Source organism: Cryptomeria japonica, chromosome 1 (assembly GCF_030272615.1).
Source record: "Cryptomeria japonica chromosome 1, Sugi_1.0, whole genome shotgun sequence".
Taxonomy (NCBI): domain Eukaryota; kingdom Viridiplantae; phylum Streptophyta; class Pinopsida; order Cupressales; family Cupressaceae; genus Cryptomeria; species Cryptomeria japonica.
In genome coordinates this window covers 427,549,420-427,569,545 of record NC_081405.1, presented here as the reverse complement: position 1 = coordinate 427,569,545, position 20,126 = coordinate 427,549,420, and the positions used below count along the sequence as shown (strand labels likewise).

General features: G+C 36.7%; 1 protein-coding gene across 4 annotated transcripts in view; it reads left to right on the top strand.

Annotated features, from left to right (window-relative positions):
• Positions 1–1,505: 1,505 nt before the first annotated feature.
• The window catches only part of LOC131065083 (pantothenate kinase 2), a 345,145-nt gene continuing 326,524 nt past the window's right edge, over positions 1,506–20,126 (top strand). For 2 of the 4 annotated variants that reach the window (XM_057999495.2, XM_057999488.2), the window contains exons 1-3: positions 1,507–1,806; positions 1,889–2,086; positions 14,448–14,506. In XM_057999495.2, the coding sequence (XP_057855478.2) occupies positions 1,617–1,806; positions 1,889–2,086; positions 14,448–14,506 (447 nt within the window). In that variant the 5' untranslated portion in view covers positions 1,507–1,616. Of the gene's footprint in view, positions 1,807–1,888; positions 2,087–14,447; positions 14,507–20,126 lie in introns of all 4 variants that reach the window. The other 2 variants (XM_057999509.2, XM_057999502.2) reach the window with 2 other exon arrangements.

The window sequence follows — 20,126 nt, the reverse complement described above, 5'->3', positions numbered from 1 at the left end:
AAGGATTTCAACCTATAATCATTAAAAGAAGAACATGATTGTTTCTTGGGGATTAATGCTATATAATTGTATTATTAATCTCTTTTACATACCTCTTATGGATACGAAAAATCCACCACAATCTTCCAAATCCATGGCCCATGAAGTGCCAACACATCTGAAAAAACTTTGCATTGAGCGTGTCCAAGCCTAGAGCCTTCTTCGGGTGTAGCTGGAAAAGAGCACTTCTAACTTCTTCGAAAGCAACTGGTTCATAGAGCATTTGGTTATCATCATTTGAAACCAACGTTGAAATGAAATTTAAATTCAGGTTAGGATTGCTAGCCACATTGTTGCTACCTAAGATGCTTTTGAAATACTCAGCTGCTTCATTACCAACATCCAAGAATCTTGACGTCATACTCCCATTGCCTCTAACAATTTCTTTATATTATATTTTATTTATCTAATGCTACCTAAGATGCTTTTGAAATACTCAGCTGCTTCATTACCAACATCCAAGAATCTTGACGTCGTACTCCCATCGCCTCTAACAATTTCTTTATATTATATTTTACTTATGTTAGATATATGATACCTTTATTATTTATTTGTGTTTTATATAAATAAGATTTATATTTATTATTATATGTAATGCTTAGTAATATACATTATTAAATAAAAATATATTATAGTTTTTATATATAATATTAATTAAAATATTAAATATTCTATTTGTATTATTTATTCATATTCTTTAATTAATATAGATATCTCTTTAGCTCTTTTTAAATGTTTATTTATAATTTTTTAGCTCTTTTCATGCAAATATCTAGAATGTCATCTGCAACTAGTAAATATATTTCAAATCATTTTATAAATAATAATGCTCACTCACACACAAACTCTTTTTTTCTCCCTCCGTATCTCTAGATCTCTATCTTTATTTCTAACTATTCCCCTTTATCTTTTTTTTCAAATGTCTCCTCTCCCTCTCTATCAATGTTTCATTATCTACATATATCTCTCTTATTCACTCCATGCCTCCTCTATTTCTCTTTCTCTCTCCCTCCATTTGCTCCCTATCTCTATTTCTCTCTCCCTCTCTCTATGTATATATCTACTTATCTCTACTCTCTATATGTCACCTCATGTATCTTTACCTTTTTATCTCTCCATCTCCTCCTCTCTCATTATGTCATCCTTTCTATCTCTATTTCTCCACATCCTTTTACTCTCCCATTCTAAACATCTCTCTTCTTTTATCAACACTATTGACATGAACTTAACGCATTGCATCCCTTATTAAACTAAATAATACTAAATTAACACTTTAAACAATAAAAAATATAATAATTAAAAGAATAACAAAATCTACTACCATCTTTAACCTCACATAAAATCTTCTATTCTAACCAAATGTAAAAGACTTCTCAGATCCCCGTATCATATTCTAGTCAATTGTTAAAAAGTTCTAAGATTCCCCTTCCCTATTCTATCGTGATGCAAAGACTTCTTAGATTCCTCCCCTCATCCCCCCCCCCCAAACCAAAATTTACATTTTTGTTTTCGAGCTGTGGGTAAGCTATCCCCGCTCTCCAATTATCAAAGGTAGTGAGGTGAGATTGTGCACGAAGATGGAGGAAAGTAGCACTAGTGCTATTCCAAAGGTGGAGGTGAAGGCGATGGAGATGCATAGGTCGTCGTCGCGGCCTCAGCTGGATGTGAGCGGCGCGGCCATTCAGGGCAACTTTGAAGACCGCAATCCCACCATTCTTCTCCCCAATCAGTCTGATGACATTTCTCATTTTGCAATCGACCTTGGAGGTATGCAATCGCACATGTACCCACCAGTGACATTGTCATAATCTTTGCCTATGCCACTGCAATTCATATATGTGATGAACAGGATCCTTAATAAAGATAGTATACTTCTCGAGGCATGCGGAGGTGGAGTCGGAATTGGAGGATCATAATAAAAGATCGCCCAGAACAATAACAAGACGTCGCTCTCCCATTCTGGGCGGCCGTCTTCATTTTGTTAGATTCGAGACCAGCAAATTAGATGATTGCCTCAACTTTATTCAATCCAAGAACCTTCACCGCGGTATCTCCTTATTACTTTCTCTACCTGCTAATTTAATGGTATCTGCAACTGGACACGCAATAACGCATTAGTTACCAAGTTACATTCATGAGCTTGCTAATTCAAAATTTTGAATTCGGATATGAGTATCTGCAGGTCCACTGTTTCATACCATGTATAATTACCAATGCAAATGGTATTCTGTTTGTAGACTGTAGTCACGAGCCTTATCAGCTCCAATCAAATTAATTAGGTCGTGGGCATTTGCGAGCCCACTGTTTTGTACAATATAATAATTATCAGTGCAAATGGCATTTTGTTTTAGATTGCACAGTCCAATTTTTCAAGGACCAGATGGAGCAAAACTTAGATTTTTACAATAATGATCACAATGAAGGTGGTAGGCATTTATCCCATTGACTTAATTTTTTGACAACTATTAAACTTTCAGCGCTATTTCTTTTCCCCCCTGAGTACGCTAGAGTTCCACTGAACAAGTTTATGCTTACTTTTTCCATACTGAAATTTCAGGGGCCTATGATAAGTATAAGCAATAAGAGTAGTCATCTCAGGCTCTTAGCAGTATATCAACCATCTCTGTTACAATTCAAACTACTGTCTGAGATCGAAACTGTATAAGACGCTAATAATATGATTAACTAAATTTCGAAAACAGAATTTGTCCAGAAGTCAGGAAAACAAAAGATTGAAAAAGAAAAAGCCTCTTCAGCGTCCTCCTTCAGCAGCTAAGAAAAAGCCATTGTAGACTGTCGAGTTAGTAGCTTAGATAGGAACTTTTGTAATGCCCCGCCAGGAACCTTAGAGATAAGAGCAAAACACACAAGAAATACATGGTTTTTTTTTTTTTTGAAGTAAATAAGTTGCACGTATAAAGCACAACCAAGAACTAACGATCAAACCTCTAGAAGGGTCGACTTGCCGATACACAACATTGCACATGGGGAAGAGTAAACACACGAAACACCAACTGAACATGTGGAAAGGTCTCCAAGACCATAGAACAAGGTCACTAGGTGATTAGGATCACACATGACCACCCCTGAATTAACAAGACTTGGGTCAACAAATAGGACCATCTACTAGGTCCTAGGTTTCACCAATGAGCTCCAACGAAACCCAACTCACACACACACACACTCCTAACACCTTGCTGACTCACTTATAACTGACCCAAGACACCTCTAAGGGTTCCTAGGCATCACTAAATTCACAACACATCCGAAACTGGCCAAACGAACACCCCAAACTCTTAGAAACCTCTTTGGGCTGAATGACAAAAGACAACTCTCGAACCTAACTCTGGCCACCCAATAGGACATATGCATGTTTTGAGGACACTAGCATGGTGCGCTAGTGTATTTGTCCTGTGCTAGTGGCACTAGGACACGCTAGTGTCTCGGGACTGGTGACCAAGCGCTATTGTCCTTTGAGACGCACATCTATCCTGACTAGCGAGCTTCCCAGTTGGACAGATGGACCTCTCAGACACCTTGGATCCCCTGGTGAAGTCAAAAGACCCACACAACACTTGGTAGAGAGAATTGGGCAAAAAGGGGCAAAAACAAGAAAATAATGGTGCCTCCAATTCATTGGATGACACCTATCACACAAGTCGGGACTCGGGTGGACCCAAAACATATTTAATCCACCCAAAACTTCCCTAAACCTTCACCAACACACTAAGGGATGTCCGGTGCACCAAGAAACCACACTGAGGCACCTTGGGACACCTTACAGATTGTCCTGAACAAGTCTAGATTGACCCCAAACTTCATTAAACTACTCAAGAACGAACAAGAACACCAGACAACAAAGCGAGACAACTAATCCAATCTCCGAGACTACTTAGAACACAACTACATTCATTTTAGTGCACCAATTGAAGTGTTCCTATGATAAACCATAATACAACATAGAAATCACAAGATTGAGAATACAATGCATTTCATGCCCGATACCACATCGGCACACGAAAATCTATTTAACCACATAGATAATTCTGTTATTACTTTCCCTTCATGGTGAGAGTCCATTATACATAACTACATGAGTGCAACACATAGGGAAAGGGTCCTCAACATAATCTAGAGTGCATGAGAGGAGAGAAGAAGAAGAAGTCCGATGCCGAATCCGATGCCAAGTTTCCAGTCCCCAATGGTGGTTTGAAATACCACCCGACCATGTGGTGCTTGTAGGCCCACCCCACTGTGCTCGTTGAGATGAACACCCAGCTCAAACACTACAATCATAGAAGACACTTGGGGAAGATGGCTTAGACAAACTCCAAACACGGAGTAAACATACAATCACATGATCATAGAGATCATCGTCATTTACACATAGAGTACAATACATCATGGGTACTACTCAATCTATGATGGGGTTAGGTGATAGGGAGAACAATAGGGAAGTGTCATCGTGTAGCACCGATTTCTCTTGTGGAATGGGTGATCCTCTCACGTAGACGAGGAGCCCACTAACCATATGCCATATCTCATGGATGATCTCACCTTCCCATCTCATCCCAAGCCCAAACAAGCACTTAGGCATGAGGGGAAACATGCATACTTAGTTATACACATTCTTTAGCCACATTTTGCCTCAATCACTAGTTTCACATTACTCCCAATGAGCCAACTGAGTGATCACTCATGCTTGGTACCACATTGGAAGCCACTTCCCAACCATCCCTATCAACTACACCCAAGGTTCATCGTGCTCATCATGAATTCGGAAACTCAAATACAATCACATAAATAAACACAAGGCATCAATCATAATTGATTTCCATTAAGAATATTTGCATCCATCTCAATTGCTCATATCATGAACTATCGATTCATTACACCCAAGAAGACATGGGTCAAGCATCTATATCGACTTTAATTCAATTCAAACATGCCAAGAATATCATTCCTCGTTACATTCTACCATTTCACATCGACTTCCATCATCCAACACACAATGCAACACTCATATTTCATTTCACTATTCCCATTCATTCTTAATATTCTAATGACCATAGGTGGGTGAAAATGTACTCAAATCGAGTCAAATAAAAAATCTTATAATATAAATATATCTTTCCACATTTTAATATAACATCAAAACACTCAAATTCCACTTTCAACATTTTTCCAATTTTCCTCACAAAACCACTAAAATGAGCATCCACCATCCATGGAGCTCAAAATTTGAAGAAATTTCGGAAGCAAGAAAATAAAAATCTGAATATACCCTTTGGGTCTTAGGTGCGCAACATCCCATATCCAACTTAAAATCATCAAAATACTCAATCCGAAACAATTTTGGCATTATAACATTTAAAAACACCATTTCGCACAACAAATTCAATACTCACTCAAATCCATTCATTCCAGGTTTGAAAACACTTATTTTCCATTCACAATTCATTTGAACAAATTTCAAATCAAAAGAGGAAGAAATGAGAGAGATATGAAGAGCCATACCTCTTTTTCCTCAAAAATGTAAATGGAGAGAACTCTCAACATACCAAATGAAAATACACAATCCTTGGACAGCTTGAAGGCCTCCCAATTCGTACTCCAATGCATCAAATCCCATTATAATCCATCTACTATCCATTTGAAACTCAAAATCCGAAAGACCAAGCATGGAGAGGGTTTTCTCCTCCTAAAAATAACTAAATATGAAATGCACTCTTTTTCCCTTTATAAAATGACATTACTATTCACTTTTGAAAATAATTAAAATAACTAATTAACTAAAATGCATTTCTGAATTCCCAAGTGATCCAATTTCATATATTAATATTTACATGAACAATCACTTCCTTTTCAACCTTGAGTAACCCCAAAACTCCAAAATACTCACTCAAACATTATTTCTTCGTACAAAATCATCCAATATTTATTTAAACTAAATCATAAATAACCGTTCAATCACGAAAATCACTGTTTAAAACATAAACTAAACACACATAAACACAACGAGACTCTTTATAGGGTATCCACATAGGGTTAGGGTCATTGGACATTACCGAATGGCAGTAGCCGGGGTATAATACGGGTCTCAACAGGTATAATACGGGTCTCAACATAGGCAAATCACACTCAACTGAGTACAACAGGCAAGGCTTAAGGGAATTGGCTAGTGTGCCATCTCTGGTTAACCACCGTTGGGGCACGCTCAGACTTGTGGAGCTAGGTGAAGTCGATGCCCTGTACCTGCAATTGCTTAGAACATGCTTGTATATATAGTGCAACTAAAACATATGGCGGTTCTGATCATCTCATTCAATGTCATTGTAACCAATATTACAGCTTCGTTAATTACTCATCTATATACCATCTAGAGTATGCAACTCGTAGTTTGGGCAAGCCCGCACACATACACATTATACGACTCACATTCTAGCATAATATTTAATAACAGTTAGCAATTGATATCAAATGTACTCATTACCTTTGCTTACTCTATTAAGCATCTAAAACATAGGTTCAGTACCATAATACCTTCTCATCCATTGTAGGGTTAGAAGGGTGTTACAACATCCACACAGGTTTAGTGTAAATGTGTGGACAGAGTTCAAAGGGTTCAAGTAATTCTATTTTGCATTTCACTTATAATGATTAAATTGAAAGATTTTATTTAGCTGATTAAGTCAAATAAAATGTAGATGAACACAAGTGATTTAGACTTATCTTTCATCTCATCATTGTAAGTGACGGATGCTTTTTGTAAGTAAAGCTGATTACTGGAAGATAAATTTTGTAGTCGAATTTTTATAAATATAGGAGCAAGATTGAGGATTGATATTCAGACTGTCTTTCTAAGGAATAAAGATGAAGTTTTTGAAATACTGAAAAACTGATTTAACATACCAGAACAACATAGTAGATGTTGTTGATTTACCTACAGTTTTAAGATGTGCAACTCTGGAGGTTTCCCTGTAAGCTTTTTGAAGGAATGACAAACTGATTCAAAGGTTTCCTTGTAAGTTTCTGTATTTTGAAGTTTGCATTATTGTGTGATTGATGCAATGTTCACATAATGTAAACTGTGAGCCACAACAAACACATTAAAGTGCCCTATGGTATCCAACATCAGGTCCTCCATGGCAGCACAAATATTTATCGTAAACTTGGCATCCATCTTGTTTGCCAAAGGCCACATACACAACATCCAGATCCTCATGGTAGGATTGGATATCTTTTGAGAGATGTAATGTATGAATTTCATAGAGACATTAGTCGCATTCAAGACCATAGTCACTTGATTCTTCCCTTCCAGATCACACCATAACTCTTCACTTCTGGTTGCTAGGCTCACCTTTTGATGCAGACGCCATCTCACAAAAATCATTGACAGACATTATTCCTTACCACAGATTTCCAATTGCTGCTCCTTTAAAATGCTTTTGCATGCTTCATTATCATTTCAACAGTTGGGCATTAATAGATGCAATGCCATGATATCATTCACACAAGGAAGCCATCTCACCACCCAAATGTACAAGAACAAATCCATAGACTAAATGATAATTTAAGAATTTTTTAATGATAATCAATCATTAATCCTCGCCCCTTATCAGGCCAACATCTAAGTTATATTAAATACTCAACATGTTAAAACATCAAATTTATTGTAGTATAATTTCATATTAATATGGAAGCCATCTTGCCAGACAAATTGTCATACAAGAACAAAATGTGGGCAACCCCCTTGAGTTTTTCATTAAAATTCATGCTTTCGTATCCCTTTGCACGCTTTTCAAGGTTGAAATTTGTCTCAAATTATGCCTATTTTGAGTATGTGTTTTTTTTTTTGTTTTCCTTGGCTAGTTTTTATTGTTTTTAGTCTTGTTTTTGCACCTTTTAGTGTAAAATCGGGTTTGGAGGCCTCTAGTGCAAGGTGGGGGTCTTTCCCTCTTAACAACAAGTTGTAGTGACTTCACTTGTAATCAGTCTTTTAAAACCTGATTTTAGAGAAAAGGTTTTAAAAGTGACTTCACTTGTAATCGAGGGTTTCAAAGCCCGATTACAAGTGCTTCTTTACATTAGTAAATATAAAGTGCTTAGCTTTCAATCGGGTCCCTATGGCGTCCCTATGGCCTGATTACAAGTTAAGTCACTTTTTAATGAAAAGAAGTGTTTCTAAATGCACTTATATCTGGCCGCTTATAACCCGATCATGAGTTTTATCTCTTTATTTTGAAAGTAGAATCTTCATCTACTTGTATCGGGTCATTTATAACCCGACCACAAGAACTTGTGAAGAGATCATTTTTCTTTTCATTCTATGGCAAATTCCGATTTCATTGGAGGAGTGGTTGTGCATTTATGAGTGAGGAGTTTGCATTCTAATGGGAGTCTTCCTTTCTAAATCAGTTATATGAGTCTTTGGAAGTTGCATCTCCAAGAATCGTTGTTCTTCTTTCCAAGTTCGCGTTCTTGGTTAAGCGTCTTTCTCTTTCAGGTATGAGCATCTCTTGCCATTTCTTTGATGATTTATGTTAGGGTTTCTGCGATTTCTCATGTTGTTTGAATGATAGTAGCTTTCCTTGCTTCATTTTTTGTGCATAATCTTGTAGTTGATTTCGCGTCTTTCCCCTTGCTCCATTTTTTTTTTTGGTTGATGAGAGTTTGCATTTTGCGTCTCTAATTTGCGCTAATGATTTTGGTGATATTACTTGCAAGTTTAAGATACTTGCAATCAGGTCTCAATAACCCGATTGCAAGCTTATTTTCTCTTTAAAATTTAACTTATATACTTGTAGTTGGGTTTTCACAACCCGATTACAAGTGTCCTTAGTTTTTTGCAATAAAGATGCTAGTCGGATTTTCATTCCCCAATTCATGCTTCAAGTGTAGTCAGGTTCTCCTTTATCAAGTGCAAGTCTTTAAGTAAAAATAGACTTATACTTGTAGTCGGGTCCTCAAGACCTCTACAAACCCGACTACAAGTTTGAATAGCATCATTTTACCCTTGCATAGTTGCAATTGGGTCTCTAAGACTTGACTGCAAGCATGAAAATTATCATTACCCCTTAACTTGGTGAGATCCTTTCATTTGCAGTCATATCCCTCCATGCCAAGATGCTTTCCAAGACGTCATGACACATATTAGCTACTTGTAATCGAGATTACAAGACCCAATTACAAGTATTCATCCTCATTTGCTTTCAAACCTTACCATTCTACTTGCAATCGAGTCTTAGAGACCCGATTACAAGTGCGAATTGTGAAAGATTTTTCACTTGCAGTCACCCCCATGATATCCGATTTTCCTTCCCATCGCTGTCCAAGCTCATACATAAGGCATCTTTGAGTCAGTCCAAGTTATTTCATGATAAAATCCTTCCCAAGTTGTGGTGTGAGCATTGGTTTTCAAGGTTTGAAGACTATGGAATCCTCAATTGCTGTTGAAGATGTTCTTACCCTCTTAAGTTTTCATCACATTGTTGCAGGTTCCTATTCGATGACAAAAGAGCCGACATCTCCTTCAGACAAGAAGATGAAATATAAGTATGACAAATATCAAAATGAGATTGCTCCCACTCAGGTGGTCTCTTTTATTGATGAGATCCAAGACACAGAGATCAGACATGTGGACATGTCCGAGCTCTTAGAAAGAACAGAGGGTTCGCCAACACATGGGATGCAGTTGCTCTTGAACAACCATATTCATTTGGTCTCATCTTTCCTAGTGGCTGCCCTAGAACCCGAGTTCGTACTTGCATGTGCATCTCATTTTGATAAGGAGACTAGAACAATCAGAGATGACAATGAGAATGTCATTATCAAGTTAGATGCAGAGACCATTTTGACAAGGTTTTCGAAGTCCCCGTAGCTCTAGTGTATGCAGACATCACAATGAAGAGTGCTATGGATCATTATAACCAGAGAAGATCCGATTATATTAGACACATCAATGCCAAGTGGCTTAATACTCCCAGGACTTGCTTTTCTAGATGGCCCAAGTTGTATTGCTGCGACTTCATTGAAGAAGTTGGCGACATGATAACCCTTCTCAACAGGATAATGGGTTTGAGACACTTTAACATGTTTGAAATCTCGATGTACAAGTATATTGTGATCGTGAGGAAGGGGCAATCACACATTTTCTGGGGAGAAGTCATCAGCGACAACCTGTGTGAGCAGCTGTCGCAAGTTCCCACTACCCTCACTTTCTATATGAATTCATACTTGGTGTATATCGCGACATCCCTCAAACAATTTCCTGGTCTTTCTACTAAGGGTGACAGGTCGTTGGTGCCAGTGTGGAAGTACTATGAGCAGCTGACTCTAAGGCCCAACATGATTCATCACATAAGGGTGCAAGGTGCGTTCTTTGGTCACTTCGTGTGTCTTTTTGACAAGACACTCAAAATAAGAAGGGTCTCCGAGGCAGCGTGGAAGAAAGTGAATGAATACGGGTGTTTGTTCTTGCAGTTTCCAACTTTCACCTACATGAGAGTTGGATGTTTTGAAGGACAGCCATACATGTTACCCCGGTATCCCACTGACAAGATCCTTTTGACGGAGTTGGCAAGATAGTTGATGACAGTTCATGCAATAAAACTTGCCAATCACAAGTTAGGTATCAATATTTCCTCTCATAATCCATTACAGATCGGTCGGTACTCTTTGAACACCTCAGCAAGAGCCAAGGCAATGGAGACTGAACTTCAAGAAATTAAGTTGAGGAAGTTCAAGGAGAGGAAAGATTTTGATTATCGAGGGATGAAGGACAAAATCAAGAGGGCCTTCACCCATGTTCATCGCCTTGAAGATATATGGGTCGATCTTCGCAATGAAGAAGATATCAGAAGAATGGACTACAACAGACTTACCTTGGAGTAGATTGCAGATCTTGATTTGACTAGGATTACAGAAGGGATGGTAGATGATGGAAAAATTCTTGATCTAGAGTACATAGAGCAAAGGGTCGCTGAAGCCCCTCTTCCTTCTCTTCGATGGTCAAAGAAGGAATGTGACTCTATCTTTGATAGATTTCAGCCCATTCTTGCAAACACCAACGCTTGGCTGAAGAACAATAATGTCAAGACTATCAAGGTCAAAGGTGGAGCAAAAGTTGATACAGCTGGACCTGTTGGGCGAAGATCTGAGGTTAGGATCAAGTCTAAAGAAGGTGCTTCCTCTTCCAGCACTATAATTAAGCTAAGGGTCAATAGGGCTTTAGTTATTCGTCCACCAGAAGTGTCACTGAAAGGGAAGGAAAAGCCAGAAGTGCAAATACAGGTTATTGATGCTGGCAATGATACCCATGAGGATAATATAGCAGGATCACCTCCTTCTATTGGCTCAGATTCTCCTCATTCAGCCCTTCCCCAATTATCATTGGATGTACCCATGTCCCCAATTGATACGGATGTAGATTCTTTCTCTACCATTCATGTGCAACCTGTGGAACCAAGGACATCTGCTTGTACCAGCATATAAGTACCAGTTGAGACTTCTCACAATGGTCTTGAGAATATGTTTGATGTGAACCCCTCATATGCCCTCTTGTATAATGTTTCTCTTTCTGAGATTGATACTTCTGCCATGAGTTTTGATAAGTTCATGACAGAAGCAAGCCATGATTTGTCATCCAAGCAGACGCTTGTTGTTGTCTAGATAGAAGCTCCTCCTAGAGTGACAACTGTGGTATAGGTTGAACCTGTTTCTTCTCAAACCACGTTTGCAATCTCAGATGTGAACTCATTAGAACTACCCACTTGGTTGAGTTCGATTACACCTAAAAGGAAAAAGCAGGAGGTCTCTCCAGACATATTTGATTTTCAGCAGCTCAAAAAACCTAAACCAAGGGTCAGGAAGAAGGCAAAAACAGTCTCGCGGGTGGTGGTTGATAGCAACGAGATGAAATATGCGGAAGTTGCAGAGCCTCTAGTTGAGAAACCACCAGAAGAAATGCAACTGATAGACTATAGGCTCACGAGGGTGGAACTTGGGAAACAAACACATATAGGTATCATGCATGATGCCATAGATTTAGTTGCTTCATTGGTCCAAATTTATGATGAGCTGCTAGCAAAGAAGAATGAGCTCAAAGAGAAGAATTCACAACTCATCGCAGTGATCCAAAAGATCACTAATTCTTCAGAACAGGTTGATCCTTTAACCTCCTCCACATTTGAAGAGTCTATTAGGCAATTAGAGAAAGCTGCTCAGAAGGCTAAGGCAGTTGATTCTTGGGTAGATCAGCGGATTAATCAGAGTATTCAAGTGGTGAAGAAAGCATTGCACGCGTTGAGCAATGTAAGAGCAGTAAAATTGAAACTGAATCAGCCTTGGAAACTTTTAACCAAAGTCTAGATTCAATTGAAAAAGATTTGAAGATCTGGTATGGGATGGATCGTATTAAATTAGAAATCTTGTGTGACAATATGGTAATACTTGGTAGTGAGAGATATATAGAATTTGATGAACTTTTGTCAAACAAGTCACTGGTTATCAAAGATCTCATCAAAGATGTTCAAGTTACACTTGAAATGAGTGACGAAGTCGAATAGGACATACTCTCTAATTTTGGCAAGATGTCTTGCAAAATTCAAAGTCATGATGGAGAGTTGCTTGCCGCAGATTTGGTAGTCACTGAAATGGTATCAAGTCTTCACCAGGAGCTTGAATTAGAACAGTTTACTGTGAATTCAATCCATAAGTTTGTGAATTATCAAGTGTTCTTCAATAAGATGCAGACCGTACTTGAAGGACACAGAGAGGCAGCAGTAAGATATTATGATGTTATCATTAAGACTGTTGCGGTTGCCAGGAATGCAGCGGGCCCTGATACAAATGAGTTGCAGAAATCCATCAATAGTTTCCAATCTCTCATGGCCAGAGATGGAAAATAATAAAAAGTGTCTTTTGACACTTGCTTTTGTGTTTATGCATTTTTTTTTCGACAAGTTACATGTAATGTCAGGATTCATGATTGCAAGTGAACTTTTACTTGTAACCTTGTAAATTGTAATTACATGTAAACAAATTACAACTTGGTTAGCAATAGAATTGTAATTTGAATAAGTCATAGTTAGTTAGTTAGTTGTGGAGTAAGTCTTATTTAGTTAGACTTCTCCCACATTTTGCTCTTAGCCCCTCTTTTATATATACATGAGGGTGCTCGATGTAATTTTTTATCTTTTTGGCAAGCAAGAAAACTCTGCAGAATTTTGCACTCATAAAGACTTTGAGCTTTGAAGTTGTAAATTGTTTTCTCTCAAGTAATATCAAAGAGTTGGAATTTCAGACTTTGTGTTGAAGCCCTACTTTGTGTTCTTATGTCATATTGGAACATTCCTTTGTACTTGCTTGAGTTTGTGGAAAATTGTTAAGAAGAGCTTCACTCTAAATATCTGTAGACTTTGTGCTGCAAATATCGAAAGTGGAATTAGTTTAGTTTGTTATTAGAAGTTGAGAAGAGTTGCAAGACTTTGTGCTTGTAGTAATTCCCATCTAAAGTGACATGAAGGTGCAACATACTTGCAGACTTTGCGCTACTATATGCTGTACATTGCTCTTATTTCATCATTTTGAAAAGGGTAGATAGGAATTTAGAAACTCAAGACTTTGTGCTTGTTTGTTGTTTTCCCGTCCCGAAGGAGGTGACGGAAGTCTTTGTGCTTTCAGGAAACTTCATTTCCTCTCTTGGTTTTATTTTAAATTGCTGCTATTATTACTTTAAAATTGTTGCTTCTTTTTTTTGAAGAGGAAAGAATATAATCTTTTTTGAAACAAGAGAAAAGGTTGTTGTCCCCTCCATTTTAGATTAGATTAGTTCTAGTTAAGTGTTATAAAAGGGGGAGCCTTCCCTAAATTAGGAGAGTTTATACTCATGTGCTGTGGTTGAAACCACAATTTTGCACATCCTCAATTTAAATTTATATTTTAAATATGAATTTGAATGTTTATAAACACTTATTTAATAAATATGAATTTATAATTATAAACATTGATACTTCAGTTTTATAATTTTATTTTTTATTTATTTTATTGATTAGATGATATGGACCATCGATTGTTTAAAATAAAAATAATAAAAAATGTGTATTTCTATTTTTTGAACTTAATCATGATTTTTTTTCCCAATTTTTATCAGCTGACAAACTTGTTCTGAATTTCATCCTTTTTGAATGTGAGTCTGAACATGAACTTTTGACTTAGGTTATATACTAGAATCAGAGTATAAAGCTATTTTTTTCTGCAATTGTGAATTCCTGATCATTACATCTAAAGTTAATTCCAATTTATGATGTAGATTGAATCATTGATGATGCTTTGCAGTTATTTTTGTTGTATAAAGGTTGGGATTACTCTTTTCTTTGACTGTATTGTTTTGGAGGTCTTATTGCCAGGGCAAAGTTTTCATGAGCGGGGCATAAGTGGTTTTACAGATGGAGAGCCAATAATTAAGGTACTTTTATGATTTCATAGATTACAGTTGATACTAAGCAAATACTAAATCTTGCATAGAATGATTGTGAAGGTAAATTCATTATATCATGCAAGCAGTATTAATAACTTAATACTTAGAAGTGTGAAGTCAACTCATAGTTGAATTAATAATTTAATTACACTACTTTGAAATGCATGGCAATGCTATTTATTGTAAGTAAGAGCTTCAGAAAAAAACTGCAATTTTTGTTTACACCAATTTTTTGGATCACACTTTGTGATCCATTGTTAGGATCTTAGGATGATAGAAAATGATTACCAGATTGCAGCAGTAGTCTTTAAAAAGAGATGTTAAAGAAAACATGAAATCTGGGCAAACAAGAGGTGGAATACTTGTAAAAGTTCTTAATAATCGTAAAAGTAATACAATTTTTAAACCTTATATTTATAACGAAGTAATATAAATTAACATGTGAAAAAAAGTACCCATGCATATGATGGTTTTATTACTTTATATATTTCTTTTAATTAAATCAAGAATTATAATTGCACAAATAGTATTATTATATTATTAAGTAACTTAATTATTTTTACTAAATGAATATAAAATAAGAAAAATGATAAAAAATATAAATATATATCTAATAATTATACACTAAGAATATGTTACTTGTAGTATTTAATATTATTGGCAAGTAGTGATTAAAATATAAAGATGTCATCACACTAAAATTTACTTGATTGATAATTGAAACATAAAATGCACTTGATTAATATTTGCAAAATGGAGTGTAGAGTCACCATCACAAGGAAGCAGTGCGAATGCAAGGAAAATAATTTGTTGCAGCAGATTGACTGGTTGTTCAACATTCTGGTGCTGTCAATGGAAGGCACTATCCTATTTATGATTCGCAAGAGTATTTTAAAAAATGGCCATGTCCACAATACAACTATTTTGGAAGAATTATAATGACATTCATTGACATTATAGGGAGAAAAATGCTTTGGGAGCTAGCAACAAACAAATGTATTAAAGCTCCTTGGCAAAAGGAAGTATATGTGGCCATTTTGAACCACGACTGCATCAATGCCACCTCAGATATTGGGGCAGTCTTCTTTGGTGCTGCCAATGGAAGGCGCTATCCTACCGATGATTGGCAAGAGTCTCTTCAACAATGGCCATGTCCATGATACAACCACATTGGAAGAATTTGTAATGACATTCATTGACATTACAGTGAAAAAATGCACTGGAAGCTAGCAACAAACGAATATATTAAAGCTTAGATGTGCTGGAAAAAAATGTACTGGATGCCCATTTCTCTGTTATTTGGTTGCTGATCCGGTTCTCTTCAAGAAAATCATTTTTTATTAGAACTACCTTGGGAGATTCCACATGCTTAGAATGAGATTCATGATTAGAATTTCTCGCTTTTTGGTGGAGCCAATGGAAGATGAGCATCTAAATCCTTAGCCATAAGAGATGGATCTTTTGTAAGCTTGGCCTCAAAAGAGAGATGAAAAGGCCCAACTTCATCGATCACAACATCCTTGCTGAACATCAAAATGTCAGTGTCCACATCAGTCAACTTACAGGCTTTGTGATTGTTATTGTAATTTGTGAGCACTAACTTATGACTCTTCAAGTCCAATTTGGTTCTCTTTGCATATCGATTCCAGTCATATGCAGTAGAGCTGAAAACCTTAAGACGTCTCACCGTGGGTTCCCTCCTAGACCATGCTTCCTCTGGGGTCTTCTCCTTCATTGCTTGTGTTGGAGATCTATTGAGAAGATAAACAATATTGTAAACTGCCTTTGTCCAAACTTTCTTTGGAACACTACTATTCTCCAACATACATTGGGCCACCTCAGAAATTCTAATGGTAACTAATACAGCAGAATTGATATTATTCAATATAATTCACTAGTATATGTTTCAGATTTATAAGTATTTCTTCATATGTGTTCTCTAATTCTGTGTTGCAGGAAAATAGTATACAAAGGTATTCCCATAAAACTTAATCACCTATTTTAGATTTGGACAAATTTAGGTTAATTTAAAGTGTAACTAATTAGGGGACATTACAGGCATGGGGGGTGATGCTGATATACATATAGTACTTGAAAAAGTAGTTATATAAATATGTAGAATATATAATGTTGAATTTACCAATGAGACTTTGGCAAATTAGCAAAAACTAAAATAATTAAATACTATTATAGTACTTATTAGTATATTAAAAATTAACATTGAAGTTTGAACAATGAAAATGTTGAATTCGAAATTTATATTCAATATTTCATAATGATGATTACAATAAGTACAATGATGAGAAAATAACAAAATGAGGTGAAGTTTGGCCTCTAATCATCCCTAAACTCATCACTAAAACTGTTGGAAGTGGACACATGGTCAAGCTTCGCCAAACTAATAACACTAGCCCTGTCTGTGTAACTATTTCAATATCATCAGTCTATGCTACCTCCTCTAGCTCTATATCCCATTGTGTTGCTGGTCTCCTAGAGGTAAGTTTGTTCCTCTTAAGAGAGAGGATGAAGCTATAAGTAAACCAGTTCCTCTTAGAAGTTGAAGAACTAGAAACCCGAGATAACAATCAAATGGCTAGAGTGGTAGTCAAAGAAATCCATCCATGGCAATTCCCACCCCAAAATTGGGTCCTCCTATGCCATAGTTGCCATATCCATTTTGGCCACCATAGAATAACTCCTAAGAGTGGCAAATTTTGTCCACTCAGTACGAATGATGTTGGCCTTTACAAAATCATACATTTTTTTGATGGTCCTAAAGAAACCTGCCTTTACCTTAGCATCTTGTGTGGGTGTAACTCTACCGAACCTTTGCTTGTGTCACTTGGGGCTCATTGCATAGGCAACCGTGTGCAATAGGCCTTTGAAGAACTTAACATATGTTTAACTTGCCTCTGCAAAGTAGAAGTAGAACCATGTGGCTAACCTTGATGACCCTGCAGCTTGTGAGACAAAGAAGTAGATATAGGTGCAGCTTCATTGTCTTCACTTCCATAACCTTGTGCCCCCTAGATGTCCTAGCCTTGCTTGGTAATTTTGTTGCAAATTGTTTCAAAGGAGACTTACAATCAAAAGGACCCTTAGCATACTCTGCCAATAATGTGGAGGGGCAATCAATAGTACTTGTAATAGCAGCTGCACTCACCTTGGAACTAGTGGTTTGGATTTCATCATCATGGTCACCTGTCTTAACCTCAGCCTCAGTTGCATAATTGGATTAGGTACTTTCACTGTGAACTTGAACCTCATCCTCACTCATGTCAGAAGAACTCATTGTTATATTGCAATCAAATTCATAAGTTTATAATTATTAAATTAAAATTCAAACTATGCATGCAAGTTGCAACATAATGCAAAGTTTAAGACAAATTTTCTTTTTGTTTTTCTTGCTTCAGGTCCCACGAAGTGCAAAAGCGAAGGATACACAAAAGAAAAAATTGTGGGTCCTGATCTTTGTCAACCAAGGATTTCACTTTTTGTTTTCTTATTTTAGGTCGCATGAAGCGCAAAAGTAGAGGATACACAAAAGTTTCAGATTAGTTTGACAAACTTGAAAATAAAAGTTAATTCAATTTTGAATCTTGATGACATATGAACAGTGAACAATGAACATTGCAATGAATTATTGAATATGCACTTGTAGCCATGTCAATCAAATTTAGAATAAAATTGAATTTTGAAAATGAAACTATTAAAAAAAAAAAGTTCAAAAAACATTCATAGAATCCTACCTTATCCTTGGAAAATCTTTCAAACTTGGTGTAGAATCCCTCTCCTTGCTCTTTTTTTTGCTCCTCCTCACCCCTCTTGCACTTGGAACACTTCAATACACTCTTTCACTACTTCACTTGCTCTTTTTCTCCTCCTCAACCTAGCCGTCGAAATGAATTTGTGAGAAAAAATGAGGGATTTGGAGTGCTAAATGGAGTTTAGGAGGCATTAGTGGGGCCCATTGGCCATTAGGGTTTGGCCCTAGTTTTTTTTTGACTCTAGCTGTGGGATCCTTCTAAGCATCCTCGGGACGATCAAGAGATGTCTAGCCGTCCTTGAGACGTCCAAGTGTTCCCTTCGTCTCAATGGAGTTCCCAAGGTTTTGATGGCGGTGGGATGTCTGTCCCCAAGGTTTCAGCGGTGGCGATGGGATGTTCCCCTCGTGTCCCCACATCCTTGTCCCAAAAACGTCAGGATTTTAGGAAGGACATGTCTTCGTGGAACAATGGCTAAAATCCAAACCAAAAAGAAAAATTCATGATTATATCAAACAAATTGTCAAAAATGTCAAAAATCAGCTGCCAAACCCTAGCTGCATAGAAAAATGGTAGGAAAACCTGATAAAAATAATAAAAAAATTAGGTGTAAAACTGTTCGAACAGCTCCACAATTTTATAGAAAATAGTTAAAAATTCTTTAAAACCTAGGCATTGTGGCTTTGACAGCCTTGCAACCCTAAAGCATTGCTGAACAACCTGAAAAAATGTGGAAAAAATTGTAGCGTGAACAAAAAACAATCCTGGTGCACTTTTACAAACAAAAAACAAGGATTGATTCTTAGTAAATAGTGTGTTTTTTAAAAGAAAGGGGTACGATTTGTGAAAGATGCCAACTGAGATATTGGCACAATCTGATTTGTTTGTTTCAATCAAGTTCTTTGGCCAGCGAAAAATGGTTTGGTTTTCAATTCAAAGTTTTGTGTTTTTGGGATTTTTTGAGGTTTATGCTTGAAACTTCGACAATGTAGAAATGAATACAAGTGCAAATTCATAAAGAATAATTGATTGAAATTAAGTCGCAGACTTTTGATTTTATTTAACAGCAATAAACAAATGGAAATAAATAATTATTTTTCAACAATCAAAGCCAATAATGGCCTACCAGGCATCTAGCGCTAGGATTGAAGGAGAATTATTAGCTTGATTAGCTAGAAAGAATGATAGAAGCCCTTCCAACTGCAACTAATAACTCCAATGAGCTTTATTCACCTCCAAGATAATTACCAAAAACAAATCTATGAAGAAATCTCAGGTTCAGTGCAATTTCTAGAATCTTGCCAGGCAGGATCTCTAGGAATGACCAATTTTCCTCACTGTTTTGCTGACATAGCTCCAGAATGATGTAATATCACCAAACAAATCTTTAATATCTTCTTATTAACTGTTAATTTTAGTACTTTCAGATTAGATAAAACTCAGAAAATCAGAATTTGTTTCTAACTAGGTTAATTAGATTTATTGGTTTTCAGATTTAAGCATAGTAAGAAATGAATGCAAAAGAGACAAGACAAAAGTTACCCTGGGAAAACCTCCTAGGAGGAAAAACCCAGCCAGAAAAGATCCTCAGATCTGATTATGGTTTTTAGATTCAATTGACAATTACACACTTATCTGGAGTATAGAAGTTGCAGTCACAAGGAAGATGATATAGAAGACTACACAGCTAGTTTGTTGACAGTGATAGTCCTCTGCTTGAGTCTTCAATGGAGATCCCTGTCTATGATGGTAACTTGTGATCACCAATTAGATCTGTTGCACATGCTGTGATCATCAATTAGATCTGCTGCACATACATGGAGTTCGCTGCGATCTGCACATAC